Source organism: Emydura macquarii, unplaced genomic scaffold (assembly GCF_026122565.2).
Source record: "Emydura macquarii macquarii isolate MOO-44397 ecotype Brisbane River unplaced genomic scaffold, CSIRO-AGI_Emac_v2 contig_374, whole genome shotgun sequence".
Classification (NCBI taxonomy): Eukaryota; Metazoa; Chordata; order Testudines; family Chelidae; genus Emydura; species Emydura macquarii.
In genome coordinates, this window is record NW_027130511.1 from 7,299,869 (window position 1) to 7,324,050 (window position 24,182).

General features: G+C 45.2%; 1 protein-coding gene across 6 annotated transcripts in view; it reads right to left on the bottom strand.

Annotated features, from left to right (window-relative positions):
• Positions 1-10,487, bottom strand: part of FLVCR2 (FLVCR choline and putative heme transporter 2) — a 48,143-nt gene extending 37,656 nt beyond the window's left edge. For all 6 annotated transcript variants that reach the window (XR_010917140.1, XM_067532951.1, XM_067532960.1 and 3 more), the window contains exon 1: positions 9,496-10,487. Coding sequence is in view for 5 of the 6 variants with exons in the window: in XM_067532951.1 (XP_067389052.1) it covers positions 9,496-10,113 (618 nt within the window). In the remaining variant the exon portion in view is untranslated. The remainder of the gene's footprint in view (positions 1-9,495) is intronic.
• Positions 10,488-24,182: the final 13,695 nt, after the last annotated feature.

The following is a 24,182-nucleotide window of genomic DNA, read 5'->3' on the forward strand; positions in this document are numbered from 1 at the left end:
CTATAAACTGGGGAGAGAGCTAGGTGGGAAGAGAAAATAAAACACATTCAATCCCCCTCTAAAGAAGTGAGATGATGTGGTGAGAAGAATGTTAGGCCTTGTGCTTAACCTTCTCTCAAGCTTAGCATGCAGTGAGTTAATGGATTCTCAGTCTGGTTCCCAGTGGACAGGTGTCCACATCATAGAACTACCAAGCCAGTGGACACTAATTAGCCAACCTGATTGGCAGTCTCATTAGAAAGACTAAGGAGTGGATGGATCATGGAGAATGAATGTCCCTCTTCTCCTCACCCTAACCCATCCCTTCTCATCAGGGTTGAGGGGCACATTGGCAAGGCAGGGGAGAAGAAAGCCAACATGGGGACAGAGAAACTCAGAGTATAGGGCTCACATTGCTGCCCCTTACACCAGCACAAAATTCATATGAATGCTTTGTACTTTACATAGGCAGCGAGAGCTCAGAGCCAGATGGGTCCAATGCAATGGGAACTAGCCCCTGGCCTGAGAGAGAGAGTAAGATGCCAGATGACTGATACCCCAGCACATGGTGCCTGCTCCAGCCACCCCAACCCAGGTGAGTGATTAAAGTCATGGCCTGACTCCCATCCAGCATCCCCTATGGGCTGGGAATACATCTCTCTCTCTCTCTCTCTCACACTCACTCACACACTCACTCACACACTTCCAGGGTGCTAGAATGATGGCTGCTGGGGTACAGCATCCTTCCCTTCCCCCAAAGCTTGAAGTAGTAATAGCAACCAAATGCATGGCTTCCTTCATATATGGGGTTTACAGTTTTGGCCAATGGCTTTCAGCACCATCACTATAAAAACTGTTCCAGTGCCCCTGCCCTGATCCCCTGCCATTGGCTGGCCACTCACGCAGAGACTCGCTAGGCCCACTCATTCCCCCCATCCCACTCACAGGCAAAAGTGCTGTCTATTGCCTCCCGACTACAAGGGACACGAGCAGGCTTCTCTTGGGGGGTTATTAAACTCCATTCATTCACTTTTAAACCATTGAGCTAGATACAGCCAGTGCCTTGTACCAAAAGAACATCATGTGCTAGCCCAGCATTTCAACCAACCGTGCACAACAGTGCCCCAAACTGCAGTCTTTCAAGAATCACATAAAGCTTCAGTCCGTCCACTCTCTGGAGAGAAGTGCCCATCACCATCCCACAGGCAAACTGGTAACTCCCGGCAGGTACCATGCATACACACAACTGCTGGGGACAGGCTGCAGTCAGCACCAGATTCTGAGCCATTTATCCAGCGGTAAGAGTCATTGAAGACCTCACATTGAGCCCAGAATGCCAACATTTTCTCCCAAGGAATTAACAGATAAGAGTAACAATCCCTAGGGGGTGGGGGGGGGGGGGGGGGGGGGGGGGGGGGAAAAACAGAAAACAGATTATCCCAGTATTTGGAGGGGGGCCGGGAAAATGTTCAAATGCATTTAAAAATCAATCAGTTCCTATTAAAATGAGAAGCTTAAAAATCATGGTTTTTAAAAACAAATATTTGGGGTCTTTATTTGCCTTCTGGATTATGTGCTCTTAGGTGGTCACATTTTCAAGCTTTTCTCCACAACCAGGCAGTTTAGAAACATAGCTTTCATTTTGGGAGAGTAGGGGGAGTGAGATTCTCACGTACTCCCTTGGCTTCAGACGCTGGGGATTAAAGAAAAATACCAAGTGGCACAAGATTCTTAATAAAATGGTGAGAACTGGCAAGACATTAAAGAATTCATCAAATTCCAAGTTTGAATGCAGTAACAGTTAGTTCTCTGGAGACAGGCAATTTTACAGACCCGTGAGCACGTGGGCCAAATAATGGCGTCCTGCTCCAAGGAGTTTACAATCTAAAGGCACAAAGGAGTACCTCAGCCAGGGGCATCTGTTCTGTTCAGTAATGGGCTGAGGGTAGAACAAACCCTTTAACAATCAGGATGAAATGTAGCTTCATGCCAGCCAATATAAACCAATGCAAAACACATTGTTTCGTCATTACCAGTTACATTTTACAACAGGGAAAATAAAGTAGTTTCATCCATCTGGGAACCCACCCCCCTGGGGACATGTGGCCCACTCTGGGAGCATTGATCTAGGACTGCAAAAGGCTGGTTTAGTGGAAGAGGAGCCCCTGCACATGGAGTACACAGCTCAGGTCTTCATTTCAATACCCAGACACTTGCTGGAGTCAACATGAGTCAAACTTTTATGAACCCAGTTCTGCAGCTCCCTAAAGTAACTAATGGAAAAGGCTGCAGCATGTAGGTTGGGATATGTAAAGCTGCTGGATATAATGCAAATGCATTATAGGAACTGCAAGGTTAGAGGAAACATGATTACATGCAAGAGGGCCCAGCAGCCTCCCAACCCCCACGAAGTCTGCGCCATATGAACTACAGAAATAACAGATTACAATTGTTAAATTCTGTGGTGGGCCAACCAGGTTGTAACACAGTTCAGCCCAGAGCCTTGCTAAGATATTTTGCTTTAGCCCTGGCAGAGATCTAACCTAAAACACAGTTTCTTAGCCTGGGTGTGACTTGTTTCGGCCACATGCACTTTCCACCACCATTGCTAAACTCTATTGTTTTGGCTGTGTAGACAGGCTTGGTTGTTTTGCCTGAAGAAGAGAACTCCCCAGCCTTTGCTCAGGCTAACGTGTTGCCAGGTGGAGGGGAAAACAGAATGTGTTTAGGCAACCGATCCTTTCAGCACCACCGTCCCAATTACAACAACCACGGAGGAGAGGAAGGAGAGCAATTTCACTGCCATTGCGACAGAATGGTGAGGTGACACTCTCTTGAGCAAAGGTTCAGACCCGAAGGCGTTGAGGAATGTTGCCAAGCCACGGCACAGATAGTTCCACAAGGTGAGACTATGTTCTATGCAAATCACACCTACCCACAGCTCTCACAATCCCCAGCTCAAGCACAACACACAACTGCCTCCAATGCAAATCCAGACCCTGGCCTGGACATTACTGGGTGGCAAAGGAGAATTAAAAATGCAGCATTGGACTGTGTCTGAGGAGCAGGAAAGGAGGAAGGGCAGGTTGTGGTTAGGCACTAGACGGGGACTCAGAAGATCTGGGTTCTGCTCCTAGACTCACTCCATGATCTTGAGCAAGACACAGTCTCTGTGTGTTTCAGTCCCTCTGACTGTAAAATGGGGACAATGGTATTTAGCTAGCAAACCAATAGTATTTAGCTACCAGAGTGTTGGTAAGATACATCCATTAATGTTTGAAAGGTTCTGATATTATTTGTGTGTGTGTGTGTGTGTGTGGGGGGGGGGGAGGGTGTTGCAGGCCAAAGAAATAGATACAGATTAGACAGATAGGAGTCACCTGTTAAAAAAGGAGGAAAAACTAGCACCAAGCCCTCCTCCCTAAAAGACACCAAAGATAATCATGCACCGAAGATGGTCTTTGAGCTAGCAAACACATGCCAAAGAAAGTTTCTTGAGTGAAATTAGGGAAACCTTCATCTGGGATGAACCACTGTAGGGAGACTAGTCCAGAGCAGAGAAACTGACATCCCAGAATGCTCTGCAGCCTCCTCCTGGCCTTGTCTGGGGGTTCATTCCAAGCAGGCAGGGTGCTGCATTGCCCTTCTGTCCTTTTGTTAAGGCACATATCCAGACAGCCACTTGCCAAATCTCTCTGTGAGTTTCCAGTACACTTATCACCACAGAAGCAAGAGGCTATGGACTCTCAAGCTTGGCAGATTTGCCACAAATGAGCCAGACAATTTCCAGTTAGATACCCTCTGAAATAACAGGAAGCTATAAGATGGTGCAACAAATGGTCCCTATCGCACCATTATAGTTAATCATCCAAAACACTCAGTAAGCACAGATGGAAAAGGTCTGGTGGCCTCTCTAGAGTTTCAGAGTTTACCGGCCAACTGAAGGCTGCACCCTAGAGCAGAAAAGCATTGCTGGGTTTCATTGGCTCACTCTAGAGAAAGATTCACCTGCATCACGAACTTCAGTTCCAAGAGCTGAACCATTTCAAGTAGAGAAAAGTGTCCCAGCTGCCTGCTGGGATCCCAGAATCTGAGAATAGGTTTGGGATTAGAGTAGGAATGTGAAGCATGTGCTTGTTATTCTAACCCTGGGTGGGCCCCATACAGCTATGCCAACACACCTCAACTCTGTCCCATGGCCCTCCCTGCTAGTCCACTCCTAGACTTCACACAGTGACCAATAACCATGCTATATTGCGTGGTGGTTTAGGAGGAGGAAAAATTGAAACTAATTGAACTAATTTCCTTTAATTTTATGAACCAAGACAGCACTTGAACCCAGGCCTGATGGGGTGAAAAGCTAGGGCTTGGGGCTCTTGTGCATCTTCTCTGGAAAAGAAACATTAAGCCTTACATCTCAATAGCCAGAGCTGTTCCGGGAACAAAATAAACTCCCTGCCTCATCACACTTCTGATTCCTGTGACCTAGTTGATGTCATAGAAGAAAGCCTCCTGCTCTGTGCCAGTCACTTAAGGCCTCACAGTTCCGCTCCTGCTGTATTTGCCTTTGACCCAGTTCAGAGTCAAGGAAGCACCTTTTCCCAGTTTGTAACAGCAACAGCAGCAGGACGCAGCAATATCCCAGCAAGAGAGTAGAGCCAGCGAATGGGATGTGGGGGTGGGGAGTTTCCTAGAGGAGAGAGCAGTTTTTGTCTAGGCAGCAGATGCTTCGATGATCAGAGGGCAGATGCTCACTCTTTGGGGAAGAGGTAAGGAATGTGTTGCTCTCAAGGACTCACTGCAGGGAGCAAACAGTACTATGCCTGAGAGATCAGCGGTAGTCCCTCCACTTGCCAAGAAACACTGCAGCCATTGAGAGCTCCTCTGCAGGACCAGAACGTCAGCTGCTCTGAGCCTATACTGCGGATCTGAGGTTGGTGTGTGGCTGGGAGTGAGACGTTGATTCAGCTCAGGCTCCAATGTCTGTTTATAGAAATCTAAGCATTCCTGGAGAAGCCACATCTTTGCCTGGCCCTGAACATACCCTCCACCATGAGCCCAGAGTTTCCCTGCAAATTAGAGACCAGAATGTCCAAGTGCTCATTACAGCGTTCTCTGATCCATGCTCTGACACCCCACCCTCCTGCAGAACCTGGAAACGTGGCTGCAAGAGGAGGTTGGGTATGTCACTCAGGCCACCTCCTGCCCTTTTGGGGTCCCACATTAAAGCCATTCCTGCTCTAATGGGTACAATCCATGATGAAGTCTGGCACGGACTCTGAAGGGAAAGGAAGTCTGCCTCACTTCTCAATTAAACCTCTCCCTTTTCTGCCCACATCAAATCAGACCTCATTTAGAAGGGGGGAGCTGCTTAGAGGGTAGAGAAAAATAATAAGGGCTAAAAGGTTTCTTGAAGGAGCAGAATCCCACAGCATGGGATCCTGACCATTTATCAGGCTTTTAGTCAAAAGCATTATTCTGCACTGAAAACTCTTCAGGCAAGGTGTGCAGTGAGGTGTTAAGCAGAGCTGTAGGCATGGTACAAACAGTGCTGCGAAGTCACCCTGTACAGAAGCAATTGATCTGTGATTGGGATGTTACAGACCAGGTAATCAGAATGGGGTTGGGATTCGTCTCTAAAACATAAAAATCCTGTTTTGCCCTAGGCAGCTTCCACCTCAGAAGCCCTAGATCACCAGCCACAGTGCAGTCCAGCCTCAGAGCCAGCACAGTGACTCCACCTAAAAACACATCAAGTAGCCTCACTCTCTCCAGAGCCAAAAACGAACATGAATCAAAAATGCTCCTTCCTACCCATCCACGTTAATATCTTCAACTACTCAGAAGGGACAGAATAAGGGCAGAGGGAAATCTTCCCACAGATAGATATGTGCTCTTCTCCTGCAGCGTCCTTACTCCAAACCCATCAGCTGTCTTTCTCAGGTGTCAGAACGTGCATGACTTGAGTGGCATGGCAAGAACCAGAAGCAGGGTCCAACCTCAGCCTAATATAGCAGCAGATTCCAAAGAGGGCAGCAGGAAAGAGAAGTCACAGAAACACAGATGCTGTCCCCTTATGCAAGCAGAAAGAGAGAGAATTATACATAGAATCCCCTGAAATGCTTTTGATTTTCTATAATTGTTTGTTTTGGTTTCAGGAATTTCTTGTTATTTCATCTTATCTATTCTCCCCCTCTCTGCCCCCCTCCCCCCCCGCACCCAGGTCAAGTCCAGCCCCTGGGGAGGTGGGAGACCCTAGGACAGGGTGTCGGGTCCTAACCCCAGAGAGGTGGGAGACCTGGAGGGGGGGGAGGTGTTAGGTTCTGCCCCTGGGGAGGTGGGATAACTTGGGGGGAGGGGCAAAGGGTGTCGGGTCCTGCCCCTGGGGAGGTGGGAGACCCTGGAGGCAGGTTGCAGAGCGAGCCCATCTCACGCTCAGCCCACAGTAGTAATTCCTGTCCTGAGGGCTGGACCCAGCTTCCCACGTCAGGTGTTGTGACCTGGCACACAGGACTGCAGTGCTGTTCAGGTTTGGCCCAGCTGCTCCTCTGTCAGGATGAGGGAGGGACTCGACAAACCAAATTTGAGTCAGGCTGTGACTCCATGCATCAGGTCATACCGTGACTCACTCACATTGGGCCTAGCTACCCCATCAGAGGGCAGCCAAACCTGAGCAACACTATGACCTTGCACCAGGATGCCACACCCAGAGCAGAAAGTTGGGCCCAGCCCCTTGAGACAGGTGCCACCACTGTGGGATAAGTGCTTTGTTTTATTGTTTGGGGGTTTTTTTTGTAAATGTTCTTTTTCATTTTATTTCACATTTGTAAGAGACACACGGCTCTTATTATAACCTCTTCCTCTTGGCAACAGTTCACCTTGTGCCTCTTGCACTCCACATAACAAGCAGATACAGTAACTGGAGCCGCCATCAGGAGTGAATAAACCTGGTCACAGCACAGTAGTTCAGTGGTTTAAACAAGGGTGAAAATGAGCAGTCCAGATTGTCAGGAAGAACAGCTGGTTACCAGATTTCTTTCTATAGTTCTTGATTGATAATCAGTGTAACCCTAGAGGACTTTCAGAGCTTACAAGGAAACAATCTCACTAACTAGTTAAATATTTTTCATGCACTCACCCCTGTAGTGCCTTGGCACTAATGGTATTTAAAGAAAGATTCAGTCCAAAGACTCGGTCCCTTGTGTCTCAAGGAATATGTTTATTAGGCCCTAAAAGAGGGCAAAACAGATTTTTCAAATACAAGGGGCACAGGTCCCTGTTCCAGCAACCCCATATTCCTATAGTCTCTGAATTCTTAGAACAATGCTCCCACTGCTATCTTTTGTTCCTAAAGCACGTGTTCCCCGCTGAAGTGAGGAACGACTGAGATTTTCCTCCTGGTGTAAGAAGACCAAAGATGACTTGGAGCACTTGCCACATATGCTGGGTCAGAACAACCAGCACAACCAGCCCAACCAGCTGATAAATCAATATACTGCAGGGGAAATGACAAATCCTGACTGGGTGATCCTGCATGCACACACACAGCTCAGCTGAGCAAGAGCTGAGCAACTCCAGGTATCAAGTCAGCTACAGATCAGGTGATGTTTATCAGGGTTTCAGCAGAGACCCTTCCACAGAGCATGGCGGTTCTGAAGCATGTTCATTGTTTTTGCTCTGCTTGGAGAATTCACTAGGAGGCTACTAAGATGCTTCTGCAAACTCTATTCTCCCAATCCTCTTCTCTGAGCCATCAGGCCTCAGGAAAAGCCATTACATGCTGATCTTTCTGGGCTTATGGCCAGTAAAGTGCCACCAATATTTTAACAAGGGGCTCCCATAAAAAAACTCCTGAAATAAGCCCTGTGCCATGTCCCAGGTGTGCAATGCAGTTGCAGGGGGAAGAATGCTTAAATGTATTCATTTCCCCATTTGGACAAAAATGCTTTATGAAAAGTAAAGTGAGAGAAAGCAGCACTGAGCAAACAAATTAATCTGATGGGCCTTTGCAGAAAGTGGTTACACTTTGTTTTAGAAACTCCTCTGAGTCTATTGACAGTGCTTGAGTTAACAGTGATCAGCTCATGGCATCTGAAGTGAGAAGTCAAGCAAGACACTATGAATGGGACCAAGGGAAGAGAATTTGATTCTTACTACTGGAACTTTTTTTTTTTTTTTTTTTTAAATTATACCTGAAACTTGTGCAATCAGATTAATTCACTGATTAGCTTTTCAGAAGTAACTTTGAGCCACAGGAATAAGGCATATTCAACAGGGATGGCTTAGTAGTATGGAGAAAGGATGCAATTCCAGCAGAGGCATTAAATCAGCTTAGTGGTTAGGACTTATTTAATGCTCTACATGCTTCCAAGGCATTATGTGAGGGCAGGTGTGGCAGTTAGACAGGAGGCACTCACAATCTAACTTCCTTCTCAAACCCGTAACACAGTCATACTGGGCAGGGAGCACATTACTTCTGTGTATGTGGCAGTGACAAAGTACATAGACAGAATATTCAAAGCAGACAATGTCAAACCATTCATATTGCACCCCACCTGTGGTCTGAGCTGGGTAAAATCTGGGGCACTACCCAGTCATCAAAGACATGTGCCAGTCCAATAGTTAGTGTCTCGTTTTGGTGATCCTCCGCTTTTAATATCCATACAGCATGAATTGCCTTCTAAAGCCATGTTGTACCATCACTAGTGCATTTGTTTCATGCCATGTGCATCAGTGAGGCATCAGATGCAAGAGTAAAGAAGTGATTTCCCTCATCTGGTTTCAAAACTGAGAAAAAAATCTCTTCTTTTTGAGTGCGAATTGGCTGTAGGTGAAGAATGTTACAGCTTGTTACAGGAAGGTCAATCACAACCACCTCACTGACCTGCTTTGGCATTAAAACTGCTTAAAAGAGTTTGCTCCACCCTTGTGCAAAGAAACCAAGTCTCTGTCTAGCATGTCTTATTTGGGAAGCTCACTGCCTTAATATGGATCAACAAAACCAAAGGCAGAAAACTCAGAGGTAGAAAGACTGTGAGATAAGGCCCAACACAACTGCTCCCTTTGACCCATTTTTGTCCAGTCTAATTCTAAATATCCCAAGCAATAGGGCACCTGTTTCTTTCCTTGGGAAACAATTCCACAGCCCCATCCATCCCAGAATCTGAGATATTCCTGATAGGAAGAACAGGATGATATTGAGAGGGACAATTTAGGCTGAACTAATTATACCCCCTTGTACCAAGCTAAATAATCCCTCTCCTTCTTAGGGTTTGTAGACCTACGTTCCTCTCTAAGCCATGTCATAGCCAAGCTAAGTATATTTCCCCCCAAATAGACAAACCACATTTTCCCAAGATGAATCTCTGCCTGTTATTTCTAGCATTGGCAGGTGTCTCTGTATTTCCCTCTCCTCAGTGGAGGTTGCAGCTCGCCCCAATTTAGTGTCACCTGTGAGTTTAATTACTCCTCCACCCCTAGCTTTAATAGGGGCACTGGGGTTAGAGGCCTCCTTACCTGGTTCCCAAAGACAGCGATGGAGCAGGCAGTGGAGACCTCATGGGACCCGAACCAGACAGAAGCAATGCGCGATGGCATGCCCAGAATGAAGACCTGCGCCACCGAGCAGATGACCTGCCCCAGGACGGTGACAGGGAAGAGGTGCGGTTTCATGCTGCCCAGCTTCACCCAGGCACCTAGACAGTTGAAGGCTGAGCCAGCGAGGGCGATGAGGCGCAGGCCCCTCTTGTCGAGCAGCCACGCCACAGGGAAGAGCAGGGGGATGTAGGTGAGCATGTAGCACATGGAGAGCCAGTCGATGTCGAAGGTGCTCACGCCGTAGAAGCGCGAGAAGATGTTGTTGATGCTGCCGTACTGGATCCACTGGAAGGCATTGCAGAGCGAGTAGCAGCTGAACAGCAGCACCACGGCCCAGCGGCGCAGGGACAGGCGCACCTCAGGGAGCTCCGCGGGGGCAGACCCATTGGGGGTCTCTGCTTCCACCTCCCCGGGCACCGGCTTCACCCCCTGCAGGAGCTCAGGCGTCTCTTGATACACCAGCCCCTTCTCGCCTCGCTCCGGGCCCCCGCTCGCCACGGCCTCCCGGGCAAACGCCGGGCAACACAAGCTCCCCATCCCCTGGGCTGCGCTGTCCCGTCCCGTCCCGTCCCGCACCGTGCGCCTGGCCCCACCCGGGTCCCTATCAAGTCGCCGGGCGCTGACCCACTCCCCTCCACTGCCCCGCGCCGCGCCCCCCTCTCCGCTGCCCCGAGACCCCGCGTCCCTCCTCCTCACTCCTCGGAAAGTGTCCGCTAGCTAGTGTCTGGAGCGCGGCAGAGGCAGCGAACCCACCACGTGACACAGGATACGGTCACGTTCATTTGCTCCCGAGCCTGTGCCGTGATTGGCAACTTAGTTAACCGGGCCACGCCCCTCCACGCTGACTGGCTGACAGGATTCCGGCGGCACTCCGCCTCTCCGTTACCATGGAAACCACGCCGCGCCTTCCCTTGGATACCTGCCGGCCGGCTCCGTATGGTGACCGGCATAGGCTGCTGCGCTGCCCGGCCCGGCCCGGCCCGGCCCGGCCGGGGCTTCTGCCGCGGAGGCGGTAGCCCCATGCTCGGCAAGGTCCCTCACCCCACGACCGGGCAACACAGGATACTCCAGGAAAAAGTCCCCACAACCCAAGGAACGGACCTTTGATTGGGAAATTGCGCGCGGCCCCAGGGTCACATCCTGGGGCTCCTAATAAAGCAGGCCAGCTAAGGGCCAGTTCAAGGGAAGGCTCTGGAAAGATACTGCTAGAGACACACAACCCACCAATAAACCTACTGCAATCTACGGCAACCCAACCCATTGCACTGCACTGCAGGGCAGCCGAGTCGGATGCTCAGTTTTAACAGCTCCTTACACGGATTGTGATACAAAAAATCCTATCGAAACCCTCCCTTCTGCAGTTCAGAAACAGAACATAATCATTCTGCCTACAGAGGCACGCCAGCCGCAATAGCAGAAGTGGGTCACCTCCCCATCCATCCGGTGCCACGTCAGCAGAAGCTATTGCAGAACACCAGGGATTCTAACTAAACCCAAAGGCAAACATACATTGCTGTTAGGACTCAGCACTTCTAACTTCCTGACCAGTGGGAGCAAATAACCTCATCCAAAACCAACGAATGCTCTAGATGCTAAACTAACACTTCAAACACAGTAGACTACAGGAAATCCTTACACAGATCAATCACACTAGTAGATATGTCACCATAGCATCATGTGCAGAAGAAAGACAGACTCTCACCAAATACAGTATCAGAGACCATAAAGTAGGAGTGGAAACTGGAAGACACAAAGCATAACTCAAGACAAGAATGACTGCAATCAAAGTGAGTGAAGACAAACTGAGGCGCACACACATTTTCTACTCGAATACCCAGTACAAGAAAGATGTTTCAAACTCAGGAATTTTAAAAGATTCAAATTAAAAGCAATGAGGAAAAAGTGAAGAAACAGACAAAGACAGCATTATGCTAGGTAGCAAACATTGAATCAGGAATTGGCAACAATGCGAAAGTCATAGGAACTGAAATCCAAATACCCTGTGAAAGCCTCATCTTCGCAGATGTTTGAGATACTGTATCCAATGCAATACAATCTGGGATATCATACAGCAGAGCTGGAATCCCTTGTGTGATGGACACCCCACTGCCTTGATGCTGCTGGGGTACTAGATACAGACTAACTCTTCTAAATCTCAAGACATCATGCAACAAGTCACTAGCCAGAAGCTTTATCCCACTTGATACCAGTGCATGCAGGGTTCTGGAGTGAAGCTCCTGCCCTCCTAAGGTTAAATTCCAATATAGAGCTGATAAGAGAAACTTCTGTGGAACTATATTTCATCGGCATATGCAGTTCCTTGAAATCTAAATGCTTTGCCTAATTTTTCCTCAGTTTTCTTCCAATAATAAAGTCTCCTGAAATTGGGTAAAAGTTCCAACAATGTTAGAACATCCTGTTTTGACATTTCCTGAATGAAACATTTTGATATTTTTTGTTTTGAAATAACTTTTGATTTTGAATTTTTTTAGTTTGTATATTATAATACAACATAACATTTAAAAATTCAAAATAAAAACTTTTCAATTTTGTCAAAACAAAACTTTTTGATCAGCCCAAAATTATTTCTTTCTGAGTTTTCCTTCATGGAGAATTTCTAAGATTTGGGTTTTCATTCTGACTGAGAATAAAGCCAAATTTCAAAATCTTGAAATCCTCCGTGAAGCAGAACTTCTGTCCTCTATACAGCTCTACTCCTATGGTATTTACAAACACTGCTCTGCCATATTGCTCACCCCCTGTGATTCGGAGGCAAGTGGATTTCTTGAGGGTTGGCTTCTTTTAAAAAGGATTTGCAGCCAATATTGTTGGCATGTCAGCTGCCATCACTGGGGACTATTAACCACTGGCACTAGGAACAAGTTGTTGATAGCTTGTCTATAGCTGGTTTATGATCTACAGCTGATTTTAATTATACTGTGTTATCTGTATTGAATGAACATTAAGCATCATAACATGGACCCCAACGTGGACTTGGCTATAGGTTGATTTAATTCACTTCCAGCATTGAACAAGCAGCTCAACGTTCACCTGATATATATGGGAGCAACAGCTTATCTTCCTGGAAATACATTCCTGAGCTAAGGACTCAAGCAGCATCAGAGGATAAGATTTCTTGGGTTTGCATTTGCCCTGTGGAATATGCTCTTAAAGGTTAATAGTGCTGTGCCTGAAAATTCAGCTTCTCTTTGGAATCCAGCCCCATCACTCACAAGCACAGCAGAGTGTTCAGCATTGGTTCTTTGGCTCCATTATATCTTCATTGACAAACACTCCTTGAGAGTGAAGAAAATCCACCTTAAACATAGGACTCTGACACAGCTCAATTCCTATCGCGTATGTTTGTTTCTTGTTTCTCTAGATTTAGCTTTCTCTTCAGATGGCTGGTCTGAAGTTTGATTCTCATGCAAGTGAAGGACAAACAAAGCTGCCTAAAGCCAGGCATAAACAGTGCAGATTTCTACACACAGCTCTGTAAAGACACCTTATTCCTGACCTGCAACTCCCCCTGCTGCCCCAGTCCTCAGCCCCACACTACTTTGCCAGTGCACCTCAAAAGGCTGGTCTGCAGCTCCTGTAATGATGATACAACATAACATTAGCATCTTCCATACAAAAGCATTCCAAGATACTTTACCAAAGTTAAATAACATCCAAGACAGAGGCAAAGGCAAAGGCGAGGGAGAAAACAGTGGGTTTTTAGATGAGATTGGAATTGAGATTATTATTTTATTTTTAAAGAGACTAAAACTATGCTAAACTTTTAACAGAGACAAAAAAGGACAAGGGAACCTGCCCCAACAAATTTATAATCTGCATTTAGCTGTGATGCAGTGGGTAATAAACTGCAAGGAGCGTTTGGAGTGAGATGGATTAAGCAAAGATAATAGCAATGTAATCTAGTCCATTGCAATTCTATTCCAATTCTGTGAACATATCAGCAAAATAGTAAATAATGGGAGAACAAGTCAATATAGGTTATATGGACTTTCAAAAAGCCTTTGGCAAAGTCCCATGATTGTTAAGGGAACTAAGTCATGAAGTGAGAGGGTAAAGCACTGTAATGGGTTAAAGATGAGTTAAGAAAGAGAAGACAAAGAATAGAAATAAATGGCCAATTTGTAGCACTGCATAATTAACAGTGGGGCAACACAAGATTTTGTGTTCAAACCAGTATTGTTTATTAATGATCCCAAAGAGGAGGTGAGCACTCAAGTAGTAAAATTTGCAGATGGCACAAAATTATTGAGGCTAGTCAAGGCCGGAAAAGACATGAGGAACGTCAGAGCGACCAAAGAAAACTAGAAAAAAGGGCCTCATGATGGCAGATAAAATTAAATCATAGAGTCATAGCAATGTAGGGCTGGAAGAAACCTCAGTAGGTCATCTAGTCCACCCCCCTGCACTGAGGCAGGACCAAGTATACCTAGACCATCCCTGACAGATGTTTGTCTAATCTATTCTTTAAAACTTCAAATGATGGCGATTCCACAACCTTCCTAGGTAACCTGTTCCAGTACTTAACTATCCTTATACTTTGACAGTTTTTCCTAGTATACAGACTAAATCTCCCTTACTGCAAACAAAGCCAATTCATGTCCTATCATTACTGGACATGAAGAACAATTGATCACCATCCTCTTTGTAATAACCTTTTGCATGTGAAGACTTATGTCACCCCTCAGCCTTCTCTGTGTTAGACTAAACATGCCCAGTTCTTTCAACCTTTCCTCATAGGTCATGTTTTCCAACCTCCGACTCTTATTGCTGTATTCTCAACTCTCTCCAATTTGTCCACATCTTTCTTAAAGTTTGGTGCCCACAACTGGACACAGTATTCCACTGAGGCCTCACTAGTGCAGAGTAGAGTGGGACATTTACCTCCCAAGTCTTACATATGACTGTCCTGTTAATACATCCCAGAATTACATTTTCCTTTTTTCACAACAGCATTGCCTTATTGACTCATATTCAATTTGTGATTCACTATAATCCCCAAGTCCTTTTCTGCAATGCTGCTGCCCAGCCAGTTATTCCCATTTTGGTTTTGTGCATTTGATTTCCCTGCCTAAGTGTAGTATTTTGCACTTGCCTTTATTGAATATCATCTTATTGATTTTAGACCAATTCTCTAGTTTATCAAGGTAATTTTGAATTCTAAATCTGCCTTCTAAAATGCTTGCATCCCCTCCCAGCTTGGTGTCATCCACAACTTTAATAAGTATACTCTCCACTCCATCATCCAAGTCAACTAAAATATTGAATAGTACCAGCCCAGGACAGACCCCTGTAGGATCCGACTTCATACGTCCTCTCAGTTTGACAACAAACCATTGTAAAATCATAGTCAAAGAGTAGTTATCAATCAACTGTGCACCTACCTAATAATAATTTCATCTGGACCATATTTCCCTAGTTTGCTTATGAGAATGTCATGTGGGACTGCGTCAAAAGCCTTACTAAAATCAAGATATATCATGTTTTCTACTTCCCCCCATCTTCTAGTCTGGTTACCTTGTCAAAGAAGAAATTAGTTTGGCATGATTTGTTCTTGATAAATCTATGTTGGCTATTATTTATCACCTTGTTATCCTTTAGGTGCTCACAAATGGATTATTTCATAATTTGTTCCAGTATCTTTCCAGGTATTAAAATTAGGCTGTCAGGTCTATAATTCCAAGGGTCCTCTTTGTTCTCCTTTTTAAAAATAGGTGCTATGTTTGCCCTTCTCCAGTCCTCTGGGACCTCACCCATCCTCCGTGAGTTCTCAAAGATAATTGCTGATGGTTCAGAGATTACTTCAGATTTTAAGTACTATAGGGAACATTTTATCAGGCCAATCAATTTGGATACCTCTAAATATTATTTAACCCGTGCTTTTCCGATTCTGCCCTCTGTTCCTTCCCCCTTGTTAATATTAATTGTGCATCTGGTCACAATTAACCATTTTAGTGAAGAATGAAGCAAAAATGGCATTAAATGCTTCACTTATTTTGTAAGTGTTCACAAAAGCAAGGTAATGCACAATAAGAGAAATAATCTAATGTATTCATAGACATTGCTGGGTTCTAAATTAACCTTAATAAGTCAGGAAAAAGACCAGGGCACTTGTTAATTTAGGACCAACTCAAATAAGTTCCATCTTAAAAATATTAACAAGAATCCTAAACCCAAAGTTTTCAAAACAGAGTGTCTACAGTTAAGTTCCAAAATCTATATTTAGGTATCTAAATAAAACTGACCTGAATTTTTTATTTAGGTACCTAAATACAGATTTAGGAGCCCAGCGTTAGGCACCCTATATTGAAAGTTTTAGTAAAGTGAATTCCATGGACAAAAAAACATCTAATTAATCTTTAAACCATAACAATTCCAGGATGATAAAGTTGTCTACAGCGTTGAAGGCTGCACTGAAGACAAAGAGCCATCAGCAGTAAAAAGGAGGAAGTCCATGACTAAATAGATGGGAGTTTCTCCCTTGCTCTGGCAAGAGCAAAATCCAGATGGAAAACATTCAAGGATATTGCTGGGTGAGCTGTGACTGGAGACATGAGGCAGGAGCTTCTCAAGCATTTTAGTAAGAGTCAACTAGAAGGTTAAGCATGGGTGATATGCAGAAGGGAAGTGTGTCAGGGAAGGTTTTAAGAAGGGATGGACAGTGGCAGATTTGAGGGAGTTAGACAAGTTACCAGAGGCAAAGGAGCATGCCCACCTCATGTAGTGGCTGGTGAGAAAAGGGAGCAAAGGGCACGGAAGATATAGTGAAACCATAGAAAAGGAAGTCAAGATAAGAAGTAGCTTTCTTAAGGGGAGGATTAGGTCAGAAATGCTCAGAGGTGACAAGAGAATTAGAAATAAAGAGAGAGGGAGGCATCTGGCTCTGAGGCAAGTGTGAGCAGGGTAGGTAGAAATGAGAGTGGAAGTTACCACAGCATATGTGGAAATGTGGGAGGAGTAGGAATTACACTTTGGAAAGATCTCTGTTGTTACAGTCCAGTCACACACAGCTCTGTCAATGCCCTTCTGTCATTCCATAAAACACTCCGTTCTATTCCAACCTGGGCAGGGGAAACTCTAGTTATAGCAAATGACGCAAATGCCTACAGTAACAGATTCTGCCTAGGGCAGCAGGGGCAGCCAGGCCAAGCCTGAGTGTCACTGTGACCACATGCACCAGGTTGCAGTGCCATCCATTCAAATTTGGCCCAGCAGTCCTCCCATCATGACAGAAGGGTGGCCAGGCCACACCTCAGTGAGTGTCACTGTGGCCTGATGCTTGGCCCCAGCACTTCTACCATAACCATTTAACCATCAGAAGGCTTACTGCACCCCCACAGAAAGTGCATGCCCCCTTGGCTGAGATCCTTTGTCTAGGGCATAGGAGGCAGGGTAGCACACTGAAGTTTTGCCTAGGGTGACAGATTGTCTTGAGTGGCCTCTGGTCCCAAGTCCTCAATCACTCTGTTAACGCCCCTCAGTCCTACCCCTAACCAACCAAGATCCAATAATCAAACCAGTGTATCTTCAGTTAATGAGCCCCTTGCTCACACTAATCAAATCACCTAGAGCACCAACCTCTCAATGGGAACACAAATGACAAGCGCCCTCACAAAGTGACCCACAAATCAAGTACATGCCCATGAACATGCTTAAAATATTGCAAACCAGATAGATATGAGTAGCCAATGGAAACCCAGTGACTTGACAGTCAAAAGGAGAAAGAGGAAAACAAACTCTGGATCCACAAGTGCTAGTGAGAATGTTCTCAAAGCGGGCCTGATCTGATACCAATTGAAATAAATGGAAAGATTTCCATCCATTCTGACGGACACTGATCAGATGTAGTGTTTTTCATGTGCACAGGCCCATACTTCCTAGCATTTCCCTTCTCCAACCTTCCCACTCTCCCATTAGATTTGTTTCAACCTCTATGTACATTGTGAGACATCCACTTTCATCACCCATCTCTCTGAATATTTTCTAAAGATAAAACTTCATTTTTCATTTCCCCCTTTTGAGTCAGCACTCTCTCCATGGCTGTTGCTGCCTCCTTCTCAGACTAGCTGCTCTCACGGCCCTTCTTACTTCCTACACACCTGTGATGCTGCCCTTGGATTTTCCCCCAAGTCACAATCACAGCATCTTTAACCAATCCAAGAAGTTATCTCAGGTTTAGTAAGGAAAAACATTGACTGCTTACACAGCAGAGTTGTGCCGTTAATCCAGCATTAAAGCCAGAGGGAAATGGATTTTTCTCCTGTAGACATAGCCCGACTAAGCTGCTAAAATGACTGCAAAATTCTGTAGGCAAGAGTGCCTTCAAATGATAAGGGTGGTAAGCCAAGGCACTAGCTACTGAGACTGACATATCAACAAAGGATCAAATAGGCCATAGCAGTTTTTTGAACATCCCTAAAGGCTTCAAGAAATACCAGCTTCTGACCCCCCACAGATATCCTCTAACCAGGAGGACATCTCAGTCCAGAGAGAGTAGTGATCAATAACTGCCAGTAATTAATAGTTCTTAAAATAAAGGTCGAAGAATACAAAACTGGCCCACAATCAAAGAGCCTGAGTGGGACGTGGGGGGGCAACAATGAAAACTGAAGAAAGAGCCATCTAGATCCAAATCTCATCCACAGTCTTGCCATGTCAAAATTTAGACCAGTGTCCTAGATTAATCCCAAACACCTTAACCTCTAAGTGTGCAGGTCCATCAATTTTAAACATACACTCTTTGCTTACACACAATTGCACTTGCAGGAAAGTCAGCTGTGTGGACAAGGACTTGTTATCAGTCCCTCTTCCCTTGGCAGGCAATCATTATTAAAGTAATATAAAGTTGAGGAGCTTAAAAAACCCAGTCAGTTAACACAGATTGCAGATTTTCAGTCACCTTTAAAATGTGGTCAGAAAAGTGACTATGTAAAAACATGCCTTTTTTACTCACCATCTCCACTCTCTATATGTCACTGAGTCATAGTGGCTGACTCCAGCAACACAAACAAGTTTTTGCTTCCATCCAGCTTGAAGCTGTTATTAATTAATTACAGGGTGTCAGAAATGTGCCCGATACTTTATTAAACAAATACTAAGACAAGATCCCTCCCTGAAGAGCCTGAATTTAAGCACAAAAATAGTCATGCATCAAAAGTTGGGCACAAGAGTATATGAACCCTTCATTATTGAGATTGGTGAAGGAAGGATTCATGGAAGAAGTGGGGTCTAAGCAGAGTGAGAAGGATTGGTGATAGGTGGGGTAAGAAGAACGTGCATTTGATTTTGTCTCGCACAGCACTAACAGAATCAACGGCTATATTCTTATCTAAGAGGCAGCAAAAGCCCAGCTGGATTCTCAGCTCTCAGTTGGAGTTTGCAGAATCAACAGCGAGAGAAACTATCTTCTGGTGTGTAATTTGAGTACACTGGATCCAGAAGGAATAAATATACAACTGCTTTCCTTTCCCCAACACCACATCCAACCCCTCCCATGCAAAAAAGCCCACCCAGTCCAAACCAAACCCTTACCATTCACAGAGGTGGTATACAGAAGAGGTATACAAATCAATCTAAAGTCAGCCCCACCCAAGGAAAACATACCTGACAAAAAGAATGGTAAAAAGTATCAGTATATCAAATTGTTTGGGTTAATTTCTCTCCTACCCTACTCAGAAATGAAATGACCAGAAATATTAATAACTTACACTTGCTTAAGTTTAAAATAAAAACTAAAAGGCCAACACAAGGGAGAAGGAAGAGAAAAAAGGTTGTGAACATTTAAGTGGAAGTGTTGCTACAAATCCCTAGAAAATATCCTGTGGGAGCCAAACCTGCGCTAGCCCTGGTAGGTGGACAAGATGGGACTTGACAGGCCTTCTCCCATCTATATTACAAACTGTTTCATTACATGATCATGCAACAACTGTGTACAGTTACACAACTTTCCACAGTCTCTACATGCATCCATGGCCAGAGTGAGAGATGCAGCTTATTAGTTATTGCTTGTTAAGTACAGACCAGCTCTGTAAATACACAGAAGATATTGTCTCTGCTCTGAGGAGCTTAGACCTTGGCTACATGGAAAAGTTTTACCAGCACAATTCACCCCCCGTGTGAACACTCTTATATTAGAATGGGGGGTGGGTAAGGGGTTTATACTAGGAAGAGACCGATATCAGTTGAAATCTCACCTTTGTGGTTCTCAAGCATGCAGCCCACAATGTGTTATGTGGGCTGCATCCAATACCACCTGTATGGTCCTGAGGATGTCACATGGGCCACAGCTGTGTGCAGACTGGGCCGCAGGCTGAGAACCACTGGTTTATACTGAAGAAAAAAAGTACTACAAAACCTCTCTAAATCTCTAAAGAGGTTTTTGTACCAGTACCACTAGGTCAGTTAGGGGTGTGATTTTTTACAAACCAATTACACCTGTACTGGTTTAAATTCATAGGGTAAGTTAGACCAGTGCAACTTTCTCATGGGGACAAACCCCTAGCCACAAAGTTGTACAGCTACAGTGCTATGACTCCCCCAGTGTGGACACAGTTACATCGGTATAAAGATGCCTTATTTCCCTTTCCTGATGGGAATAAACTGGTATAAGCACCTTTATACCTGTGTAACTGAGTCCACACTAGCAGAGCAGTATGCCTTCAGCTACACCAACCTTGCCAGTGTTTGATTCATGATGATACTTTGCTTCTCACTCCATGACTACGTAGCCTCACAAGAATCTACTATCAGTGTAACTTTCTTGTGACAACCCCAGGTTTAACACTGCACACTACTGCAAGACCCGAAGGCTGATTGTTTCTTGAAAGCTGTTACTTTAATTAAATGGATGGGTGATGATACTTTTCCTGCCATGGGGTGGCAGCATTTCTAGGTTTGGAAGAAGTGATTTCTGAAGCAAGGTTTGGAAGAAGTGTGTGTGGTGTCTGGTAAACTAAGGATGACCAGATGTCCCAATATTATTATTATGTCCCTATATTAGGGACTTTGTCTTATATAGACAACTTATTATCCGCTCGTACCAGTTTTTGCCATCTGGTCACCCTAGGTACACTGGGCCAAGCAAGGCATTCCAAGCGCAGAGGGCAGCATGAAAAGGGCACATGAAGAGCAGAGGGAAGGAAGGAGACAATGTGGGAAGCTACCTGATGTATATGGCGAAGGAGACAAGAATGTTTGTGATAAGACATGAGGACAGAGGAAGCGGGGGCGGCGCTGGGCAAAGTCAAGGCGGCGAAGAGATACTTTAAACATAACTCAGCAGCTGAGCTTCATTATCTGTACACCTCAGACCCAAGGAGCAGCACTGAAAGGCAGATAGCAAGCATCTGCAGTGCTGCAAAAAACAGTGAGTTTGTGCCTGGGTGTAGTAGTGAGGGGAGCAGCTCCATCCTTGATATTCCAGGGCATTAATGCCAAACAGTACATCACACTCTTCCCTGCTGCATGAGCATACCATGAAAAAGCCTCACATGTGGTGTATACGGGAGTAGGCATGGGGAAGGCTGCTGAGGAAAGCATACCTCACAGTTCCCCCAGCTTCACCTGATCACTGCATTGATGGACGTTTGGCACAACAATTTCCTTTCCTTTCTTTTAGTAGAGGAAAATCTATGTACACATAAATAAATAATCATGGGGACAGCAATGACCAGGAGTGCAGGACTAGGAAGCAGAGCTGCAGTCCAGCACACAACAGATACCGGTGTTCCACCAACTCTCTGAACTTGGAGGTCTCCCATCCACGGCTGACCAGGTTTCAATCTGGCCTAGTCAGAGGTCTGCCCAGAGCACATCCCATGGCAGTAACTTTTGCTATGGTATCACCAAAGTCCTAGGAGGCAAGATAGCAAGTGCAGAAATCAAACCCAGATTCTCCTGCACACTCAAATATAAAGAACAGGAAAAAACAAAACAATCCCCCCACACAACTTACCCGACTGTGTATCTAATCATTAAGATCAGCCATTATTCATATATTACAGAGAAACAATGAACCTAGGATGCCAGGTTTTATGTTTAGACAGGATCAGGCCTAATCAGATTAATGAGATCTTTTTTTAAATTTCCAAGCAGATAGCTACTATCCCTCCAACTGCAATCCATTTAAACACTTAGTCCATTCCACATCTGGTATATGCATTTGCTGCACACCACTGTGCAGGTGATATACAGGAATGAAGGAGTTATTGTGGGAACAGAATGCTGAGAAGAGGTCACCAAACTTTTCAGATGCGGGAGAAACTTGCCGGGATGATGCAGTAGAATCCTTATGTCCAACCTTCCCACCCTCCCCAGCCCCGGTTCACCTCTGAACCCTAGATTCTGAAATAGTAAGCCAACAAAGTTTCTTGTTTCTATCTAGGTGTTTAGATGGGCCCCCATCACTACAGCATCATTTCAGGTGTGATTAAACCAGCTGGAGAAAGGCTGCTGCCCAAGACTACTTTTAACATGTAGTAGTTTTAATCATTCAGATTCCTTCCACAGTGTCTAGGTAATGGCCAGGCTGAGCTTTAACCAGCTCTGATTTATCAGAATGCAAAAAAGTTTCACAAAAACATTTTGCAACATGAACACCTTGAGGAAGCCATTAATGTCTGAACAGTTCTTTACATCCAGTAGATGTCAGCACAAAGCCAGTGCTTAAGTCACCTGAGCTATGGTGAAAGAATTCCTTAAATAGCATCTATATTTCTGCCCCTCCTTCATCACTGACTTCTGAATGAAAACAGGATTTCTTTGTGTGTATTAAGCCTCCTTCCATCCATTTCTGCTCAGAGAAATCTATTCAAAGGAGAGAACCTCTAGATCTATTATAAAGGGAGAAAAATCAGAACATTCTACTATTGAAACAGATGGGACTAGGAGAACGTTTTAGAGGGACAGAAAGGAATAACGATTAGCTATTTTGATTAATACAGGGGCAAACTGGCATGTCCTCAGATGACATCAAAATATTCCAATTGTGACATCATAATAATCTCCACAGCAATCCACTGTGATCTCAGACAGCAGATTCTGACAGGGGCTGGGTGTGGGGAGAGAATACATACAGGTGCTTTAAGAAAGACAAGATGCTGCTCTTATGCAAAAGTACCTATGAATACAAATGAGGGGGAAAGAAATATAGAAAATACCCTTTTGGGACCAGTGACTGGATGCTCATATCACGATGAGAGCAGATCAGATTGAAAGACATTTCTTCTGGCACAAACATAAAGAACCTGGTTGGTACTTGGTAGATCTTGCTGCATACAGAGCTGCTTGATGGAGTTTTTCCTGCTTCCAGAGAGCCACACTAGAGGCAGGCGCTAGGGCTGAAGGTCCCAGTATGAAGGGATTACTGTATGTTTAGAAAGAGTGAGTTCTGGTATCCTTTGCCATGTCCCTGTAAAGGATATTGCTGTAAAGCCATCTCCCAACCTTACCCCTTCCACTTGTTTCCAATCTGAATTGCAGAAATAGCCTGAAATGTTATTATTCGTGAGTCTAGCAATTCTGTGGGCTATGAAATTGAATCTCACTCCATCTGCAGGGTCTCAGATGGATACAGTCCAATGAGAGAAATCCTGGTCTTAGGGTGGGATCTTCTAGCCCAGGGGTAAAACTGAGGCTTAGAATTTCACAGCAGTGAAAAAGCACTAAAGTTGTGAACATGGAAAGAGATTTCCCATAAGCCAGGAGGTATTTTAAATCAGTATAGACCCCTGCTCTGGACCCTGTGCTCTCCATCCCTATGGAGATAATGGATCCCTGCAGGGGAGAGAACAAATATGGGAGCAGAAGACCCACTGCATGCTACCCAATTTCTTCTAAACCAACATGCAAGGGATGCACCACAGCCCTTGAGACAACAGAATGAAAAGGCCAGGAGAGCACTCATCAGGATCCAAAGCACTTACCAGCTGGAAGGAAGGGCAGGGCAATCTGCAGCACTCAAACAAAATGACCATTTTAGGGCTGCAGCTAATTATCTTTCCCAGATTTAAAGAGCCAGCTACCAGATGAGCACATGTTGGGAAAGACCCTATAAAACTTGGAACTCACAACAGGACACCCATTGGGGAGTGAGCAGTTCTGGTTTATTTGTGACTGGATATGATGAAATTCCCATCTGTGTGAGATCCAGGGATTTATAAGGTGCCTGAGACTGCCTCTGTCAAAGCCTGCTGGGTTTTATGTGGCTGGGGTATTTAGAGCTGCCTTTTAGCTTGTTCAGCTTTGGCATAACGTGTACAAACAAAATACAGATTCCTCTGCTGCCTGCCTGAGATGTGCATGGTACCAGCCATGCTTGCCGGTGGAAGCTCTGGCATCCTGCCTCTGCAGAGATGAAAGGGGAGCAGGAGGCTGCCCTCCATATCCTACTTCTCTCTAGGGATGACAGATATCCTATGTCTAAATCAGTTCTGCTAGAATCACCATCATCTTACCCCTGTGGGGTGGGAAAGATTGCACAGAGCAAGTGTGGTTGACCAATGTGAGCCTGGCTCCTGTAGAGCAGAGGAGCCCAGACTTCCAGACTGACACCCCTGCATTCTGGGGAACAGAGCTTCCCTTCCCAGCAG